The sequence below is a fragment of the Peromyscus leucopus genome, chromosome 8a (assembly GCF_004664715.2).
Source record: "Peromyscus leucopus breed LL Stock chromosome 8a, UCI_PerLeu_2.1, whole genome shotgun sequence".
Classification (NCBI taxonomy): Eukaryota; Metazoa; Chordata; class Mammalia; order Rodentia; family Cricetidae; genus Peromyscus; species Peromyscus leucopus.
The window spans coordinates 22364973-22385654 of NC_051085.1; the positions used below are offsets into that span (position 1 = coordinate 22364973).

Consider the following 20682-nt stretch of genomic DNA (forward strand, 5'->3'; position numbering starts at 1 on the left):
AATTACATTGTATACCATCCAATTCATCCAAAGAGCTGTGAGTTTATAATCTCTATTCTGTAAGAATTTGCTGATATTTTCTAAGAAAAATGTTATAAACAAATTCACAATGGAAGTTAACAAGATTGAAGATAATGATTTGCTGAAACAATTTCCCCTCTAAACTCAAAGGCTATGCAGTTTATTCAGGCAGCTGCCTTTTAATATAAAGGACATGGGCTTCTTCGAATTTTGATGTCTGCAGGGTCCTGGAACCAATTCCATGTGGACAAACAGAACCAACTTTAGTAGAAAGGGAAAACCAAGTAATAGTGTGTTGTATTATGGAAAGATCCAAAAAAAAAAAAAAATCCTACCATCAGCCCCAACACTAACGTAAATGTAGTCAAATTGAGATTCAGTTTGAAACTAAAATGTGAGAAAAATAAATATTTGGAGAGAAAAGAAATGAATCAGATTTATAATAACACTAATTTCACACAATTATATAGTTTAAATCTCTAGTCTCATGAAGTTTCAAGTCTCAAAAGGGACACTTCAACACTACAATTAATGTAAATGATTAGTAATTTTTCTGAAAAAAATATTTTAACTGATAGTATTATGGCAGTCAAACCTTCAAAAGTATAATCTATATACACATTATTACTTTGTTTCTTTAAGTGCCTATAATATACACTACTTGGAGATGGGGAGGAACCTACATTTTCAAACAGGAAACATAAGTCCATCCCAAATAAACTAATATTTATAGTTTTTCTCATCCTTACAAATTGCCTTCTTGCAGGAAACAGACCTTATCCTGACATTTAATATTTCAATGCACCGATCTTGGTGGATGGAGAATGGACCAGGATGTATGGTGACATCTGTGACGCCAGCTCCAGACTGGGCCCCAGAAGACCATCGATACATCACTGTCTCAGGGTGTTTTCTGGAGTACCAATACATAGAAGTGGCTCATAGTTCCCTCCAGATCATCCTCGCAGTAAGTGTTGACAGCTAACCACTCTAGTGCTTCTGATATTATTTATTTCTGGCCAAACTCAGTGCACATGGACTCTGTGTTAAATGTGTGTGGTTTTTGGCTTTTCCAATTAATGTCACTTACAATAGGAATTTGCTTGGTTAAATCAAGTCTTTCCAAACTTGTGTATGCTGCTTTTCATCAGCAATTGACAAAGACCCCTTGATATCATCCAACCCATAAAGATTTGATTATTTTCATTGGTGGTAAACTTTTCTTAAGATTGTCAAGGGAGGTTTTCACATCTGACATTCTTCCTACCCAAGAAGAAAAATTTGAATATGTATTTTCCCCCCTCTGGATGTTTCTTTTGGCTGATCTGTTAGTACAAATTCTTTCTTCTGTTTGCCTGTCTTCTTCATTCTCCAAGATTTCATAGGTCTTTCACTTTTTATACTCCCTCCTTTTTCAGAGCAATTCATACTTCCCCTAGAGTCTACCTCTAGACTTTCATGCCCCCCATATTTTATGTTGTGACAGTAAAGGACCCTCATTGTATCAGGAGGCAATGAATTTACAAGTGTCAAATTAGTGTCACAATTGCTTATGTCATACAAATAAATTATTTAAACAATTAGGATAAAGATACAAATAAAAACAGCTTTTCCTGAAGAAACTTAGGAAATGTAACTATGTAACTCTGTGAGATTTAGAAAGTTTATAGCTTTGTTATACATGATCTCATTTATTGGTGGAATTATTAAGGCAAATCCACGTAGTTAAAAGGGAGGTTTATTTTACGGGGTAACTTACAAGTAAAGGGATGGGTTACAGGGTCTGGGAAAGGTGAAGTGCAGTCCAGGGGTGTTCTCTGAAGAACTCTGCTTGGTCTACCTCCAGCGTCCAGGATCCAGGAACCAAAATAACCGGCACATCTCATGACTTAAGCGCTCCTGTCTTGGCCCATCTCATAGGTGTGACAGTTACTGGAAGCCTCAATGGGAGTAGTACTTCCTGGTTAAAGCTGGAACAGCTACCCACTACACTCATGTGTTTATGTGAACACCTAGAATTATACAGTTTATAAAATTATAAAATAAAAATATATATATTCTTTACATTCCATATAAACTTGTAATCAATGTTCACAACCTTAAACTTATTAGCAACAAATAAAATTTGTTGTTTAACTCTTTCTTCAGCTAATTACTTTGAGGGTAATATTAACTCACAGTTTAATAATAAAAAACAATAAGTTATATGTAAAATGGTATCAATGTCTCTAGATTTAAGAAAAAATTCTTTTTACTATGAGATAAGATATTTATTGTAGCTGAGCATGGTGATGCATGCCTTTATTCCCAGCACTCAGGAGGCAGAGGCAGGTGGATCTCAGTGAGTTCAAGACCAGCCTGGTCTACAGAGCAAATTCTAGTACAGCCAGGGCCACACAGACACCCTGTCTCAAAAAAAAAAAAAAAAAAAAAAAAAAAAAAAAACCAAAGAAACAAAAAACAAAGCAAAAAAAAAGATATTGTGATATATATATATATATATATATATATATATATATATATATATAAAGATAGATTGAATGTATTGTGCTAGTAAACATTTTAGAAACCTCTGTAATGAAAAATTTAAAAACTTATTGTTGGCCAAGGATTGTAGAATGTGGATGTAGTCTGCATACTTAGGAGGTTGATGCAGGATTTTTGAGTTCAAGGCAGCTCTGAGCTATGTCCATAAACGATATCTCAAAAATCAAACACAAAACCAAACACAGACACTTTCTGTGTATGTCAGCTTGAGTTTCTGTTTGAGGCTTCAGTTGTCACATAAGAAACAAGGCTAATGGAGCCACCTCCAGCCCAGTGGTCATGAATTGCCGTGCCTGAGATCAAAATAGATGTGGAGAATCACATTGGCATACCCCCAATCTGAAAGAAGGGGTCATTGTTACAGTTCACTGTCTCCTAGTGCCAAAGGAAGAACTACAAATCTTTGCAGACAAGGCTGATGTCTAGAAATCTGAACTGTGTTCTTCCTTGAAGTATTACCATTTTTTAAACCCGAATTAGATGAGCCCTTTCCTCTCTTGGTGTTGTCGAACCAGTCGCTAAGACGCTGCACTGTCTGAGCAATGAAGGAAGGTTCCTTCTCTGAAAAAATCACAGAAGCATGAGATGGGGCTTAGAAGTCAGCTATTGAATCACTGAAGGTTGAGGAGATTATCGATACAGAATAAAAAAAGTGAAGATGGGAGTCAAGAGAGGAATATACATGTCTTCTCTGAGAATAAGCATAGATTATTATTATTATTATTATTATTACTATTATCTCCTTTTAATTAGCTTTGTGTTCTAATCATGGAAATGTCAACTGTGATGGCACCAAGGCGTGTGTACTTAGAATGCAGCTAGATTACATTCAAGTTAGAGTTATCAGGTAGTCACTCTGGCAGCCGTCATATATTCAATCAGTTTTTTTCTAAGATGCATCACAAAGGACTTTTGATCTTCAGAAGTCCTGGCTTTCAGGGATCCTGTCCTCAAAGACAAACCAGACCAACATAGGCAGAGATTCAGCGAAGTTAAGCAGACAGTGTTCTGGGTAACAAACGCGTAGAGTGCTTCCCCTTTGAATTGTCTAACCAAAGACACATCTTCAGGGAAGGAAGTCTTTTGTGACAGTTTCAAACTTGGAAACTGTTTGTTTTGTTTATTGGGAGGAAGATGTAAGCTGGCTATGATGACTTTCATGGTCACTTCATTCATCAAAGTCTATTCAAGTAGCTTTGCCTGAGAAAAGTAAAATACTTCTGGAATTAACAGACAGATAAATATCTTCACACAGACACATTAGAAAGGGGATTTAAACAAAATACACCTGTGCAAAACATCTCATCATCTTTTACTGAACCTACAATTTGGCAAACTTCCACCTATGTCTCAAAGATGATATGCAGATGTAATTTATGTGCATGGATAGTTATAATGATCATTTTTAGAAAGCTATTTGAATTTGTGTTGTGTGGATATGTAACTACAGCTACAGTTTTATTAAGCCCCATGTAAGATTTTGGCACACAGGGAATTTCTACAGAAATACATTGGGATATAGATGTGTATGTTAAGGGTGACATACTAGCCAAAGAAAAATATGTTACACAGTAAAACCAACCTTTAATGACTCAGTGCACAGTAAACACAGTACACAGTACACACAATGCACAGTATACACGGTACACCATGCACAGCACACACAGTACACACAGTACAGCACACACACACACAGTGCACTGTAGACACAGTGTAGAGAAGATGGAACATCTTCAAGAGCTGATGTGAATGGCTTCTCATTTCGCCTCTCTGCATCGACTCCAGAAAGGAGAAGTAGGGACCTTGCCTGTCCTTTAAACTCATCCTCCTTTGAGGATAGCAATGTTTATTTTGCAGTGCCGACTGTGGCCTAGGTGAGCATGGTTAGGAAGCACATAATTAAGTTCTATATGCTTTCTGCCTTTGGGCTTGCTGTTGTTCATTTGGGCTAAAAAGTGCCTGCTGTTCCCCTAAGGGCTTGTCTTGAACAAGTTTCTCTACCTTAAGAGCACATTTTCCTGTGGTCATTATGATCACTCCTGATATAACAATGAAGAGAAAAAAAAATGCTGTTCTGAAGATCTATTCCTGCCCTATGAATCACCCATATCATCCTTCAGATAATAAAATATTCAGCTCTACTCAGTGTAGTAAACAATTCCTGGGTACTTGGCCCTATCGGTTTCTAGAAAAACAGAGAGATCTAGAGTTCTGTATTTGAGGATGTCACAACAAAAATGGAAATAGATTCACGATGGTACAGACCTGGTGCCGGTAGAAAGCATTGGAGATGCGGTGAGAACGTATTTTGTGCAATTTGGGGCATAATCTTTGCTTCTTACTCTCATCCCGCATTCGGCAAAGTCAGCGAAGTGCTTACTCCTGTTTGCATCCGTCTTTGAAGCTGGCTTCCAGGCTGGCTGGCTCAAATCTGCTTCTATGAATGACTGCTCTCCCAGTGATTGCTCTTAATTAATTCCAGATCTCTCTGGTTTTTACTCTGCCATGGCTCAGCCTTTCTTTCACAGATTCCTGAACCCTCAAATGCTTGTTACCCCATTGCGATTTCCGCCAATCAGCTTCTGGCTAATTTTGGAAGTAGCATTCACAAAACCCCAATTTGCATTCCACACATAGATATCTCCCATCTATGGCCAAAGGAAGACAAGTATAATACCCCTATAATTGAGAAGAGGGGCTACTAATCATACAGCCTCCAGCTAAGCAGAAAACCCTAATGATGAGCCAGATGCCAGTCTTCCAGCTTCCTCCACCTCTGTTGCATTCAAAAGGTATACAGGTGTGTGCAGTTTTAATAAAACAACAACAAAAAAATGTTTCTCAAAGCCCCACATTTGCAAAACACATTAACTATGTGTGGGGTGAGTAAGATGGAGATCAACTGGGGAATGACATTTTCATGTTATAGACAGACTTATACGATTCCTTAAGCAGTGTGTGACTGATATTGCAAAGATTAGAAAGCACACTCCCAAAAATCTATGCTTTTGACCCTGTAACAGTCCCTCAAGGTAGCAGAACAGGTTAAAAGCCTTTGTTCACATATGTAGTTGGTTAAAGGACAGTGGCCATGCTCCAACAGCAAGGAAAAGAAATAACCTTCAGCATGAACGCTGTTACCCACTGATGAGTAATGGATACTTGAAGTCCAAAACTCCAGAGTCTGTCTGGGCAAAGAATCCTATGATTGATTAGCTACATCTCCCATGTGGGAGAAGAGTTGGTGTCTATGAGCCTCATATTCATTATGTTCACATTAGCTTCACTCCCGTAAGCAAAACCGTGGCTAAAACATGATAACATACACAAATGTTATTTTAAAGGAAAAGACTTATTGTAATAGCTTAAGTAACTGTATTTATTGAAATTATGTTAGAATTCAAAAAGAAATTCATTGGAAAACAAAGCCAGCTAATCACCTTTTTTTTCCTTTAGCCACATCCAGAGAATCAATATTCCTAAATTTAATACAAACCTCACCAACCAAAATTGCTTGTCTTTGTTTTCCTCTATTTCCTTTACATCCGACACACTTCTAAATTCATAGCGGCTTGATTAATATTCTTTTAGGAGACGAGCAGAGGATATTGGTAAAAATGTAAATAAGCCTTGTATTTCCCACAGTCTTTAGAGGTGGCTTAGAAACCATACACAAATTGTCAGGGATTCGTAAAGACTTTAGGAAAAGCTTTCATACTGGTGTGTGGCTCTCAGCTTAAAACATAGCAGTTGTCAAGTCTTCCACCCTTCAGGCACACATCTTCCCTGTTCATAAAACTCTGTACTTTGCTGTGTGCACAAAATCATTATCCAACAGATAATAGTTAAATAAGAAGTAATAAAGGAAACATGTTCTTTCAGACCAATGAATCGCAAATATTCCCATGATTCAGGTTAATAATTTGGATTTGGCTTTTATTGTATTCAGTTGTGCCTAGTTTACAGTTTTTATAATACTTCACCCAAAATTTCTACACTTTGTGCTGGAATGCTTTGTGAGAACTGGCATTTTGCTAATGGGTAGGGTATGCACAGGTGGATGGGGTTATTATTGTATATGTTGTTCCTTATGTCTCCTTTAATCTGGAAACACTTCTTTACGTTGATTGGGTTGTTAAAGATTTGGGTCCTCACCTTTATGCAAGTAGGACATTACTATGAAGTGTGTAGTGTCATGAGATTGGCTTAAAAGGGATGACTGGGGAAATGGGATGCTTTGGTTCTCAGCTACTGCTCTATTCAGAAGTCATACGCTTGTCATGGGGATATCCATTTTTATACTTATTTCAGTGGAAAAATAAGACAGACTTTCCCCTTCTTTTCTTTTTCCTTTTTTAAAAAATTTTATTTTGAAACAGTCTCACTCTATAGCCCTGGAGGGCCTTTGATTCCAAGGCCATCCACCTACCTCAGCCTCCCAAGTACCAGGATTACAGTTGTGAGCCATGACACCTATGTAAACAGATTTACTGATACAAAGAGTAAATTTGATTTGTCTGATGTGTTTCAGAGTGAAAAATTATCTATCCATTTATATTATACTTTTTATTTTACAAGTTTTATAAACTAAACTAAGCATGTCTGTAGTGCTATAGTTTGACAAAGATAAACCAGAGCAATGACATTTTAAATTAACAAAACATTATATTATATAAAAAGACACAAATGTAAAGTCAATAATCTTTCAACATTTTGCAAACATTTTAATTTAATCAGTGCCGGTGCCTTTAAGAGATTCTGGGGTATGATTAATAGTTGTTCATTAGATCTTTGTCATGTTTTTGATATATTTCCCAGAAATTGTTGCAAATTGAGCAATTTCCAGTTCTTTGCTTTCATTAAAGTAGAAGGAAAACCTAATAGATTTGCCAGTTGGCAGGTTATTTGAAACGATTTTGGTGAAAGAGAATGTGTAAATTGTGGCATGCAGCTTAGAATAAGTCATTAAAATTGGGTAACATCATCATACAAAATGTACTCACTACTTTGATATTTAAGAACAAGATTTTTCAGTGCTTACAAGTAAACAATATACTAAAATATGAATCATGCTGAGCTGTCTCATTTTAGTATTAATAGCAAATGCATTTCAAATAAAAATTTAATTTGCACTTAATAACTTCTATCTGTTTATTATAGACTGCATTGTTTTGATCAGTTGTATAAAATTATAACTATGACTATAACTCAAATGCAAATACATTTCAACATTTAGTTCTTATGAACTCAGAGAAAAAGTCACGTTTAAATTTATGCATGTTAATATAATGTATAAGACAAATTATGAATATGTATGTTAATTCAATGTGAAGTATTATGAGATAATGCGCAAATGAAAATCAAATAAATAAATACATTTCATTAGGTCAAAATTCTGTGAAAATAGTGAGGTGGGACTGTAGGATCAAAAAGAACTCTATAGAACTTAGGATCCTTCAGAAAAACCGGGGCTTTGTTTTTCATTTTTCACACAGTATACTTTAATCATATTCTCTCCCCTCCTCCAGATCTTCTGTATCTGTCTACCCATCCAACTTAATGTTGTTTGAACAAAAGGACACACACTTGCACGCACGCATGCGCACACACACACACACACACACACACACACACACACACACACACCAAAAAGCAAAAACAAAGCAAAAAACAAACAAACAAACATGGAGTTCATTTTGTGGTTCATTCTGTGTTGGTCAACTTCTGCTGGGCATGAGGCCTGCCTTTGAGTATGGTGGATATACCCAGAGTCACTCCATTGATGAAAACTGAATTTTCCCCCTCTCAGCAGCTATAAGTCACACATAGCTTTCTGGTCAGGGGGTGGGACCTTGTGCCTATTTTCCTTTTTCTGTGCTGGGATTTTGACTGACAGACTTGTGCAGCTGGGTTTGTGCATGTTGTCGATCATGGTGAATTCGAAACCGCATCAGCTTAATTTGTCTGGAAAATACTGTTTCCTTGGAGCTGTCCAACACCTCTGGTTCTTACAGTCTTTCCTTCAGCAATAGGATCTGACTGTCAGGTTGTAGGGAGTACCAATAGCATTGGCAGTAGCTTAGAATGTTCTAGAAGATCCTCTTTGGCCAACAACTATAAATGATGCGACCCATCCCTGGCACTAGGGGGTTTATTCAGTGGCATGTGGTGTCTAATTTGGGAATTGTCTCCTCCATTATATGGTACCTTCATCAAAATTATATAAATATATATATACATATGTATATGTATGCATATACATACATACATACTAGGAAGATTCTACAGGAGTAGGTTTCCATGTGACTCTTCAATAAGGCCTTTAGTGTTGCTTATCCTTCCCCATATTTTCTCTTCTGTCCTGCTTTCTTGTCCACCATCACTCCCATTTAATCCCCCTGTTCTTGTTTCCCCTTTATCCCATTATAACACTATATTCCATTAGCCCTTCCTTGATAAATCTCTTTCTCCTGCCTAGTCCCTTACTAACCACCTAATAATCTCTACAGATATTGTAAATAAGCCACCCATAACTAAAGCTGAAAAACTAATATTCATCTATAAGACAAAACATGCAATGTTTTTCTTTTGGGGTCTGGGTTACTTCACTAAGGATCATTGTTTCTAACTTCATCAATTACCTACAAATTTCACTGTTCTTAATGGTTGAATAATATTCCTCGTGTAAATATACAATTCCATTACCCATTCATCAGTTGATGGACATCTAGGCCATTTCTCATTTCCATCTTTTATGAATATGAATATTTCAGCAATGAATAACAAGTATCTCTGCAGTAAGTAGTGGACTCCTTTGGGTAAATGCTCAAGAGTGGTGTATCTGAATCTTGTCCTTCTATTTCAGTTTTTTTAGGAAGTGCATGTATACTTCCACAGTGGCTTTAAAAGTTTTCATTCCCATAAGCAATGAGTAAGTGATCCCCTTCCCCCACATCTTCACCAGCATCTGTTGTTTTATTAATCTTGGCCATTCTAATTGGAGTAAGCTGAAATCTTAAATGAGTTTGAATTTGCAGATGGTTTAAGAACGTTGAACATTTTAAGTGTTTCTCAGTCATTTGTGTTTCATCTTTTAAAAACCCTCTGTTAAATTCTAGACCACATATTAATTGGGTAATTTGTATTCTTCATGTTCAGGAGTTTTGGGTTTTTTTGTGGTTTTTTTCATATGTTTGTTTAATTGATCCTTTGTATATTCTGTATACTAACCTTCTGTTGGATGTACAATTGGTAAAGAATTTTTCCCATTCCATGGGCTATCTCTTTGCCAGAATGATGATGGTGTCCTTTGCTGGAAGAAACTTTTAAGTTTCAGGAGGTCCTATTCATTAATTGTTCGTCTTACAGCCTTTTTACTATCAGGAAGTCCTTTCCTGTGCCAATGAATCCAAGGGTATCCCCTACTTTCTCTTTCTCAGTCCAGGGTATCTTGTTTTATGTTGAGGTCCTTGGTCCATTTGGATTGAGTTTGTGTGGAGTAATAGATATGAATCTATTTTTATTTTTCTCTATAATCTGTTCACTTTGACAAGCACCATTTGTAGAAGATGCTATTTTTCCTCCAACATGTATTTTTTTTTTTTTGCTTCTGTTTCAGAAACCAGGAATCTGTAGGTGTGTAGAATTATGTCTGGGTCTTCAATTCTATTTCATTGATAAAGGTGTCTATTTTATGACAATACAAGGCTGTTTATTATTATAATTTTTTAATATACTTGAAAACTGGGATGGTGGTACAACCAGCAGTTCCTTTATTACTGATAATTATTTGAGCTATCCTATGTATTTTGTGTTTCTATGTGAAGTTTAAAATTGCTTTTTTTTTCAATTTCTGTTAAAAACTGTGTTAGAATTTTGGTGGAGGCTGTACTGAATCTATAGCTTGCATTTGGTAAGATCACCATTTTCAAAATATTAATACTACTGTACCATTAACATGTGAGATCTTTTCAACTTTAAATATCTTCTTTAATTTTTTTCTTCAATATCTTAAAGGTTTTAGCATACAAGTGTTCCACTTGCTTTGTTAGAGTTATCCCAAGATATTTTTGGAGCTACTGTGAAAGATTTCTTTCTCTGTGTTTATCATTTACATTTGGGAAGGCTAATTGGTTTTTTGTTTTGTTCTGTTTTGTTTGTTTTGTTTTGTGTGTGTGTGTGTGTGTGTGTGTGTGTGTGTGTGTGTTAATTTGGTTTCTTACTACTTTGCTGAAATAATTTATCAGCTGTAGAAGTTTCCTAATGGAGTCCTTAGGGTCTCTTATGTATAAAATCATATCATTTGCAAATAGGAATGCTTGGATTTTCTCTATTTGTATTCCTTTGTCCTCCAGTTTTTTTTTCTAGCTAAGACTCTGCATACTATATTGAATAGATATAAAAAAAGAGGACATCTTTGTCTTGTTCCTGATTTTAGAGGAAATGCTTAGAAATTGTTTCTCTTCCTTTAGAATGATGTTGGCCATGGACTTGTTGCAGGTTGCCTTTAGGGTTAGGATGAAGTCCAGCAACATCCTGAAGAGATGTTATATTTTGTCAAAGGCCTTTTTCTGCTTCTAAGAGATGATCATGTGATTTCTTTTTTTAATCTGTTTATATGGTGGATTACATTTATTGATTTATGTATGTTGAACCATACATACTGAATCTCTGAGATGAAGTCAAATTGATCATGGTGGATAATCTTTTTGATATGTTCTTAAATTTAGTTTGCAAATATTTTATTATAAATTTTTGCATCTATGTTCATAGGAATAATGGTTTATAATTTTCTTTTTGTTGGGTCTTTGTTGGTGTTTGGTATCAGAATAATAATAACTTCTTAAAAATGGAAATGTTCCCTCGGTTTCTTTTCTTTTTTTCTTTTTTTTTTTTTTTTTTTGCAGAATAATATGAGGAGTATTGGTTTTAATTCTTTTTTGAAGGCCTGGTAGGATTCTAAGATGCATTCTTATAGCCCTGGGCATATTTTTTAATTGAGAGATTTTTAAATTGCTGCAAATATGTTACTAGGGATTGTGGGTCTGTTTAAATTATTTGTATCACCTTGATTTAACTTTGGTGGTTGTATGTATCAAGAATTGCACTCATTTATTTTAGCTTTTCCAGTTTGGTAGAATACAAATTTTTGTGTGTGTGTTTAAATAATTTGAGGAGCCGGGCGGTGGTGGTACATGCCTTTAATTCCAGGACTCAGGAGGCAGAGCCAGGTGGATGTTTGTGAGTTCGAGGCCAGCCTGGTCTACAGAGCAAGATCCAGGACATGCAACAAAACTACACAGAGAAACCCTGTCTCGAAAAACCAAAATAATAATAATAATAATAATAATAATAATAATAATAATAATTCGATTGGGGGATTATAATATAATTACATCATTTCCCCCTTCCCTTTCCTTCCTCCAAACTCTCCCATTCTTATCCCCTGACACACTTGCTGTCTTGTCTTTTTCAAACTAATAGGCTCTTTTCTTCAGTTTGTGCATATGTGTGTGTGTGTGTGTGTGTGCTCATTCAAAAATATTTAAATGTGAGCTTCTCAGTCTATGTCATATTACTTTTATACACATATTTTCATAGCTGACCATTTGGTATTGTATAACTAATAAGTATGGTCTTTCCTGAGGAAAACTATGCCTCCTACTCTAAGCATTCTGTAGTTGCCTGTAGTTCTTTCTCTAGAGTTGAGGCCTGATGACCTTCCACATTCTACATTAGTACATCTGTTGGTGTTGTCCTTGTTCAGATCATGTTTAGTCAGCCTTGTTGACAAGACCTCGTGGGTGTAGTTTCTGCTATTTCCAGGAGACACAATCTCACAGTAATCTATCTGTTTCTCTGGCTCTTACAATCATTCCTCTTCTACTTCTGCAATGATTCCTGAGCCTTAGGTACAGGACTTGTGTTATGGATGTATCATTTGGGACTGAGCTCCACAACTCTGCATTTTGACTTGTGGTGGTTGTCTGTCATGGTCTCTGTCTGTCCCAAAAAGAAGTCACCTTAATGAGGGTTGATAACTACACTTACCTGTGAGTATAAGGACAACTATTTATAAAGGAGTTAGAGATGATGCTAGGTTAGTAAAATGGCACTTGTAGATTCTCTTCCAAGGCCCACAACTTCACTAATGCTGGGATGGTGGCTAGCTTTCCAATACCAGGAGTGATTTCTGTCATATTGAGTGGGCTTTAAATCTAATTAGAGAGTGACCGGTCCCTGCCAAGTTATGTGTGACATTACTGCACTCTCAGGGTTTTTGTCTCATAAAGTACACCCTTACACATATCTGAATTTCCTTGGTGTCTTCTGTACTTTCTCCCTTTTATCTCTAATTGTGTTGCTTTGAATCTTCTCTCTCTTTAGACTTATTTGGTTAAATTTTCTCAATCTTCTGGATTTCTTTCAAAGAACCACCTTATCATTTCATTTATTCTTTGTATTGTTTTTTATTGTTGTTGTTATTTCTATTTAATTAGTTTCAGGCCTAAGTTTGAATATTTCTTCCTATCTGCTATTTCTCCTTGTTTTTCTAAAGCCTTCACGAGCATCATTGTCATTAATAGATCTCTCCAGGTTATTTTTCAATGTATGTGCTTAGTGCTATTAACTTTTCTCTTAAAATTGCATTCATTGTATCTTCTAACTTTGTGTTTTTCATTTTCATTCATTCCTAAAAGGTTGCTATTTCCTTCTTGATTTCTTCTTGATCCAATTTTCATTCAATAGTAAGTTATTTAGCTTAACGAGTTTATGTACTTTCTCTTGTTTTTATTGGTGTTCATATTCAGCTTTAATCCATGGTGGACAGATGGATTTGTTTTGTGTCTTAATATGTGGTCAATTTTGGAGAAATTCCCAAGGAGTAATGAGAAGAAAATACATTTTTTAGTGTTTGAGAGGAATGATCTTTAGATGCCTGTTGAGTCCTTTTGACTATAATAATATTTAACTCCGAAGTTTGTTTAAGTTTTGGCTGGATGGGACTATTTATTGATGAGTTAGAGGTATTGAAGTCACTCACTATCACTACGTTTGGGTCAATATTTGATTTTAACTGTGGCAGTATTTCTTCATGAAATTGGTTCTCCTTGGATTTGATGCATAGTATTTCGAACTGTAATGTCTTCTTGGTGTTTTTTTTTTTTTCATTTAAGGAGTATGTAGTGTCCATTTCTATCTCTCCTGACTCATTTTTGTTTGAAGACTATTAAAGTAGCTATGCCTACTTACTTCTTGTTTTATTTGCTTGGACTACCATTTTTATCCTCTTCCCCTAAAATGGTATCTGTCCTATCTATAGTGTCTGTCAACTATCAAGGCTAGTGATGTGTATTTCTTGGAAGCAGCAGAAAGATGAATCCTGTTTTCTAATCAAATCTGCTAGTCTATGTCTTTTCATTATGGGAATTGTAACTTTTAATATTGAGTGTTATTGTTAAGCAGTGTTTATTAATTCCTGTTATTTTGTTGGGGTTTTATTGTTTTATTATTGTTTTATACTTCTTTTGGTTGACTGTTCTGGAGTTTATTCCTGTGTCCTCTTTAGTATATTTAACTTTCTCTTCAGACCCAAATTTTCCTTCTAGTAGGGCTGGGTTCATAGATAGAAATTGGTTATATATTTTTTTTTCATCATGAAGTATTTTTTTCTCCTTTGATTATGACTGATACTTTTACTAGGTATTAGTAGTCTAGGCTGGCATCTCCAATCTTTTCAGAGCTTGTACAATATTGGTGTAGGTTTTTCTGGATTTAAAAGTTTCCATTGAAAAGTCAAGTGTATTCTGTTGATCCTGTTCTTATATACGAGTTAGTCTTTTTTCCATGCAACTTTTAGTATTCTTTCTTTATTCTGTACATTTATTTTGATTATTATGTGTTACAGGGGATTCTTTTCTGGTCCTGTCTACTTGGTGTTCTTGCATCTTCATAGGTTTTTCTTTCTTTAGATGGGGGAAGTTTTATTCTGTGATTTTTGTTAAAAATAATTTCTGTGTATTTGATTTGGGTTTCTTCTCCTTCCTCTGTATCTATTATTCATAGGTTTGGTCTTTTCATAGTGTCCTAGATTTTCTGGGTGTTTTATGGCTGGCTTTTCTTAGCTTTAACATTTTTTTTTACTGAGTTATTCATTTCTTCTACCTTGTCTTCAAGACCTGAAATTCTCTCTTCCACTTCATTTAATCTGTTCTGAGGTTTTCCTTTGAGTTTTTGTTTGTTTGGTTTTTGGTTTTTGGTTTTTGGGTTTTTTTTGGTTTGTTTGTTTGTTTGTTTGTTTGTTTTACTTTCTGAGTTTTTCATTTTGAGTTTTATTTAAGTTTGACTTTTCTTTTAGGAGTTCTATTTCTTGTCAAATTTTATTTTCACAACTTGAATAGCTTTCATTATTTTATTCAACTGTTCATGTTTTCATGGGTTTTTTTGGAGGGCATATATTCATATCCTCTTTAAGGTCCCTGAACATATGCATAGTTATTGTTTTGAAGTCCTTCTCTTGTGCTTCAACTAAATTGCTTTTCTCCAGAAAAATAACAATAGTGGTGTTGGTCTCTGTATGAGGTATATTGTCTTAATTGTTCATGTTCGTATTTTAGGGATGGGGTCTGGCCATCAGGAGTTATGAGGTTTGTGGTTTCTTGGTGTGGACATCTGGTCTTGCCTTTGTTAGGTGGGTGTTCAGTTTTTTGATCACTGTTACCCCAATTTATCAAGTTGTGGACCAACAGAATGGAGCTTGATTTTCAGTATAGGTTTTAGGGTCCATACTCTGACTGGTCTCAGATCCAGAGCTCTGGTTAGCACTCCAGGTTCAGACTCTAAGCAGTCCCACATCAGTCCAGTGGGAGAGGTGGGTGATAAGCAAGCAGGTGGGTGAAGGGAACAGACTCCAAAAGGTCTCGTAAGTAGAAATCAGGGTTCAGCTCCATGGAGCATGGCAGAGGCGGAACTGAGGGTTCCCCAAGTTTGGCCACAGATGGCAGAAGGTCCTAAAGGAATGGAAATGACCTAGAATGAGGGGCTGAGGTGTGAAGTGGCAGAAAGACAAGAAGTATCCTAGAGAGACAAGGGTGGAGAAGGAGAAGGAGGACACAGATAGTCTATCTGAGTCCCCATGAAGTGTGGTGGCTGTGGGGTCCCTGGAAGAGAGTAGGTTTGCAGAAGGTGGAGAGTAACAAGAGAATAGAGATGGGCTGTGAGGAATGGCTGAGGATGGAAATGGAAGAAGAACTAGGGCACCCTGGGTCTACATGTGTGTCAGGTGAGTTTCAAGGGATGCATATAGGCTGAGAGGGCTGGCTGAGGTGAGTAAGCTCTATACTTGTGTTTTAAATAAAAGATTGTAAGTTTCAAATCATACTACTGGGCAGAACAGTGTATCTCAGTGGTAGAACTACCACATTTGAATGCCTGAAATTGATCCCCAACAGGATATTTTTAATTTAAATTGCATCAGATATATTTAAAATAGCAACAAAATAGATACACTTAAAATATATTATTTAGTGTGCCACTATACGAAGATCTTTTGCAGCCAGATAAATTAAACAATATTACCAAGAAAAAAGTTTAGATTAAACATCATATACTCCATAGCAGTTTTTATAAAAACAGAATAAACAACCCTAAAGGTCATACAAAATCATAATTTTCCAGGAATAATCAAAATAATCTTTAAAAGAACAAAGCTACACATGTCAGTCTTCCTGTTTTTAAAATACATTACGATATTATAGAGATTAAAAGTGTGTAGTACAGCCATGACAGGTATACAAATGCATGGAACAGAATGAATTCAGAAATAAATAGATGTACGTATGATCAATTAATCTTCCACAAGGTTGCAATCTCAATAGTGAAAAATATCAAGCAATAATCTAACACACATAGACCTCAGGTTTAAAAAAAAAAATTGTTTGATACTTTTCAGGCTATGTGAAAGCAGAAATGAGCAATTCTTTAAAGCAGTGCTCAGTTTTGCCCTGAAATAGTCATTTCAAACACCTATTATAACCTTGTTTATACAAACTATAGGTATAATCTTGGGTGGTTGTCGTTTCCAGAGTTTCATGTAGAAACACCAGTGTCTTGCCTTTCTCTTCACAGTGAGTGGGTCTAAATCCCTGAATTTCCCAAAAACACATCAAATTCAGGCAGAAAAGTCAGTTTCCTACTACCAAGATGGCGCCAGAGCTCTCTCAGGGAACTAGGTTCTCTAATACCTATAAGGTCACACAGCCACATTCAGGGAAATTGCGTCTCTGACACAAGGGTGGCCATACAGTGTGGATTGTTCCACCATTTTTTTCCCCTAGGTCTTCAGAAACATTTTCATTCAGGTCAGGCCTAGGGCAGAAATAGTGTATTATCAATACACCTTTGTATCTTCACTGCATTCACTACATTTCAGTAGTAACTAGTGATTTGTCATGGATCTGGAAATGAGAACCGAGTCTTGAGATTCCTAGTCCAGTGTCAAAGATCAAAAAAGTAGTTTTCTTCTTAGGACAAAACTCCTGGCTCCTTACGAGGGAAAATGGTCAGCATGGAAAGCATCCTTTTCTCCCAGCTCCAACAATAGCCAGCAGCTGTCATAGTAAGCCTTACTATTAGATGTAAGTGCTGTGCTGGACTCAGTCAGATATACCCACAGTTCCCGCTCAGTTATTAGAAACACTACAAGGTGGGGCTCAGTTGTCAGAAGTACTTGTAGTACTGGGTTCAGTTGTCACATAACCCAGAATGTTGAGCTTAGTTGTTAGATGTACTGGAAGACAGATCTCTGGTTTGTTAGAAGCATGGTGACTTGGGGGAACTCAGCTGTTAGCTGTACTCACGGTGGGTAGACTCAGTTGGTACACATATCCGAAATGCTGGGCTCATTTAGGTGTACTGCTCCTGGGACCTCAGATGTAGAGACCATGTAAAGGCTAGGAACTAAGCAAACAAATGTGATTTGTTTTTTTTTATTTTTCTTTGCAGCATCACTTTAGTTCATACAAATATTCAAAACCCATGGGGGAAAGAAACAAATATGAGTGTAAACAGGTAGTTCCCTCAAGGTTAGAAAAGAAAATAGAAATGGAATCAGAAGATGTTCCCTGGAACAACCATGTGTTCCAAACATAGAAAATAAAATAAAGTTCTACAAACTAATTTCAGAACCACAAGTGTGCTATCCCTGAATGGTAACAAATAGTACTGGTTGAAATACATGTTAATTAGTTCCTTTCATCAGGTCTTTTGATTCATTTTGCTTATGGCTGGTGTGTCCTTTGAAATTAGTCAATGTGTCTGTGAACACACCGGCAAACAGTGCAAGAACTCAGATAGCCTCAGAAGACAAATTAAATGCCCCTGGTGGTGGTGGGGGGGGCATTGTTTGTTATTAACATTCTCTGGTTTTTCCCTACTTGCAAATTAAGAAATAGAAGGTAAAATAGTCATAATCAGGGAGTACCCATCCTTAGCTCTTACCACCAATTGTATAATAAAATACTTCATAATTATGAACTAAATGCTAAAGAAATTGCTTTGAGAATGAATAAAGACAGGATCCTTTATTTTCTCCTTAGCTTAGTTCCTTTTGCTACTATATAAACTTTTCAGATAAACTCACAGTGATATGCAAAAAAACGAAGCAAATCCTACTACATTTACCTTTTCCCCAGGTAGAGCTCTGTTTTTTTAAAAAACCAATATAATATGACTCAATCGCCAACTTCACTAGCCTGCCTTCTCCCTTATCAACTATTACCACCTGTGCACAATGGCTGCTTCTGTGTAGAATGTTTGAAAAACTCACTTGATTTCTAAGGCCATCATCTTATTTATCACAACATTTGGAAACAGAGAATAAAAATATGAATGCATTTAAGAAGGTAGTAAGGATTATAGACTGCAAAAAATCACCAATAATTATGTTTCCTTAATAACGTGAGGTTTAAGTTGAGATTGTATACAGCATATTGTGGAATGAACTAAGTTCAGATCATATTTCTTATACTTAATTTATAACCAAAAAAACCATTTCAGAACTAAATTAGTTTCATTGAGTCAAAGGTGTCTCCAAAATAAGCAATCATGCTAATATCTACCAAAGCATAGTATTTTGTGGAAATTGTTACAAGCTGTTGGCCTGAAATCTCAGATTATCATCTTCTTTTGTAATGTACAATATTATTTAGGATGCCATTCTAGTCCCAATCAATTAGTGCAATACAGAATTCTTAGGCATAAGTATTTCATGGCATTTTCCTCTTCACCGGATTGTCTAAATATAGTGGTAGAGAAATATACTAAGATGTGTTCCTGTTTTTAAATAAGAGCATTGAATTCTCAAAGGAAGGATATAAACATGATTTGTACTGACAGCCATAATGTGAAAGATAATTTATTGTTTGGCATGCTATACTTGAGAGAAAAGGAATAAAAACATGGGCAAATACACTACAGCTAAATAATGTTTACACAGTAGAAAGGAACCATCTGTGATATTCTGTCTGTATCTTTCACTTTTATCAGTCTTATAAATAGGACTTAAACTGTTACCAGCCCACACATCCTTCTGTTCAGCAAGAGACATGATTCCTGGGCCTGGTCATTTCCCCCTATTTTTCTCCTCATGCCATGCCAGCTGCAGGTTTTCGGACTCTGCTCTTTCTCCTCTTAACCTTTGTCTCTGCTCTCACCAACCATGTGAAATTCATCTCAAGCAATGAGCGTGAGTCAAGCTCGCAACTTTGGACACTAATAAGTTTATATCTTGCAGTCTTGTCTTTCTTACTGTATGATGACTGGATTCTACCCAGAGAAGCAACCATCACATGGATGCCTGAATTAAGACCTGTTTCACATCTGGTTCCCCAGTCCTGATGTTGCATGCTGTGCACGGCTTCAGAAATTGACCTTACTGTGGGAGTGAGGGAATGAAGGAAGGGACAGAAATGTGGACACATTTGAGAGAAAATGGGGAATTTGGTAGTCGGGAGAAGCTGCCGCCACTGCACCCTGAAACTCACGTTAATTATTATATAGAGTTGAACAGGGAGGTGTGTAAGCACACACAACAGAACAAGGAGGTGGGAGTATTATAGACAGGCAAGTTTGGTTCATCTCTGAACACTGGTTAAGCAGTCTTCAAGCTGTAAACAACTGTGGAGAGAAAGCTGTGGTGACATTTTCTGCACACACTATCAGCATCCACACAGTGACCAGAGGAAGGCTTTGCCATTGCCCATAGGTCTAAGGCACTGGAGTCCCTGAGATAGCTGTGCTCATGTCAAACAATGCACATTCATTCAGGACTTCAGGTGCTTCCCACAGTGACAGGAAGTCCAGAGTGTCACAGCTCCAAGGATATTTTCGATACCTTTACCTGCTCTTACATCCTGAAATGTATGCATCTCTCTGTTCTCTTTCAGTGAGTCCAACAATTCCCCCTCTTAAGTTTGGTTAGTTCATTTTCAGCACATTTGTAAGCATTTTTTTTTTCTTTTTTCCTCTTACTAATCAATGCCTTCTGCCCATTCATCTTGTTCACCATCACTCTTCCAACTTTTTCTAGAACTTCATCAAATTCTTCATCACAGGAGTATAGAAAGGATTCTACTCCTTTAAACGTCTAAGCACAAAACTCATATATACCATAGTTTCATGTTATCCTATTAGTCAAATGTCATTTTTATTGATTTATCACTATTATGTAACCCATGGTACTTTGAAAACCAACTTTAATTAGAATTGTACACTGAGGTAGAGAGAAATGCAATCACAATGATTCACTTATCTGCGTTCCTTTACAGCGAGCAACATGCTTACTTCCCAAACATGTTAGTGTTGCTTACAAATACAATCTTTTGGGAAAAGTTATCAAAGGAAGCACATTATTAGGAAATTAGAAAAGAGTGGCCAAAACTGCAGTGAGCCTTGCTCCAAACTTGATTTAAAAAAAAAAAAAAAAAAAAAAAAAAAAAAAAAAGCTGCCATATTCAAACAGTGGCTTAAAGTCAAGTAGATTCAACCTAAAGATGGATAGGATAATCGCAAAGGCTGTGACCCTCCCTGAGGGTACACCTTCAGTTCTGACTACCC

At 36.3% G+C, this 20682-nt stretch overlaps 1 protein-coding gene across 3 annotated transcripts in view; it reads left to right on the forward strand.

The window, feature by feature from the left end:
- Nkain2 (sodium/potassium transporting ATPase interacting 2) overlaps nucleotides 1–20682 on the forward strand; it is a 1053517-nt gene that overhangs the window by 845002 nt on the left and 187833 nt on the right. For all 3 annotated transcript variants that reach the window (XM_028868382.2, XM_028868380.2, XM_028868381.2), the window contains one exon: nucleotides 788–988. In XM_028868382.2, the coding sequence (XP_028724215.1) occupies nucleotides 788–988 (201 nt within the window). The remainder of the gene's footprint in view (nucleotides 1–787; nucleotides 989–20682) is intronic.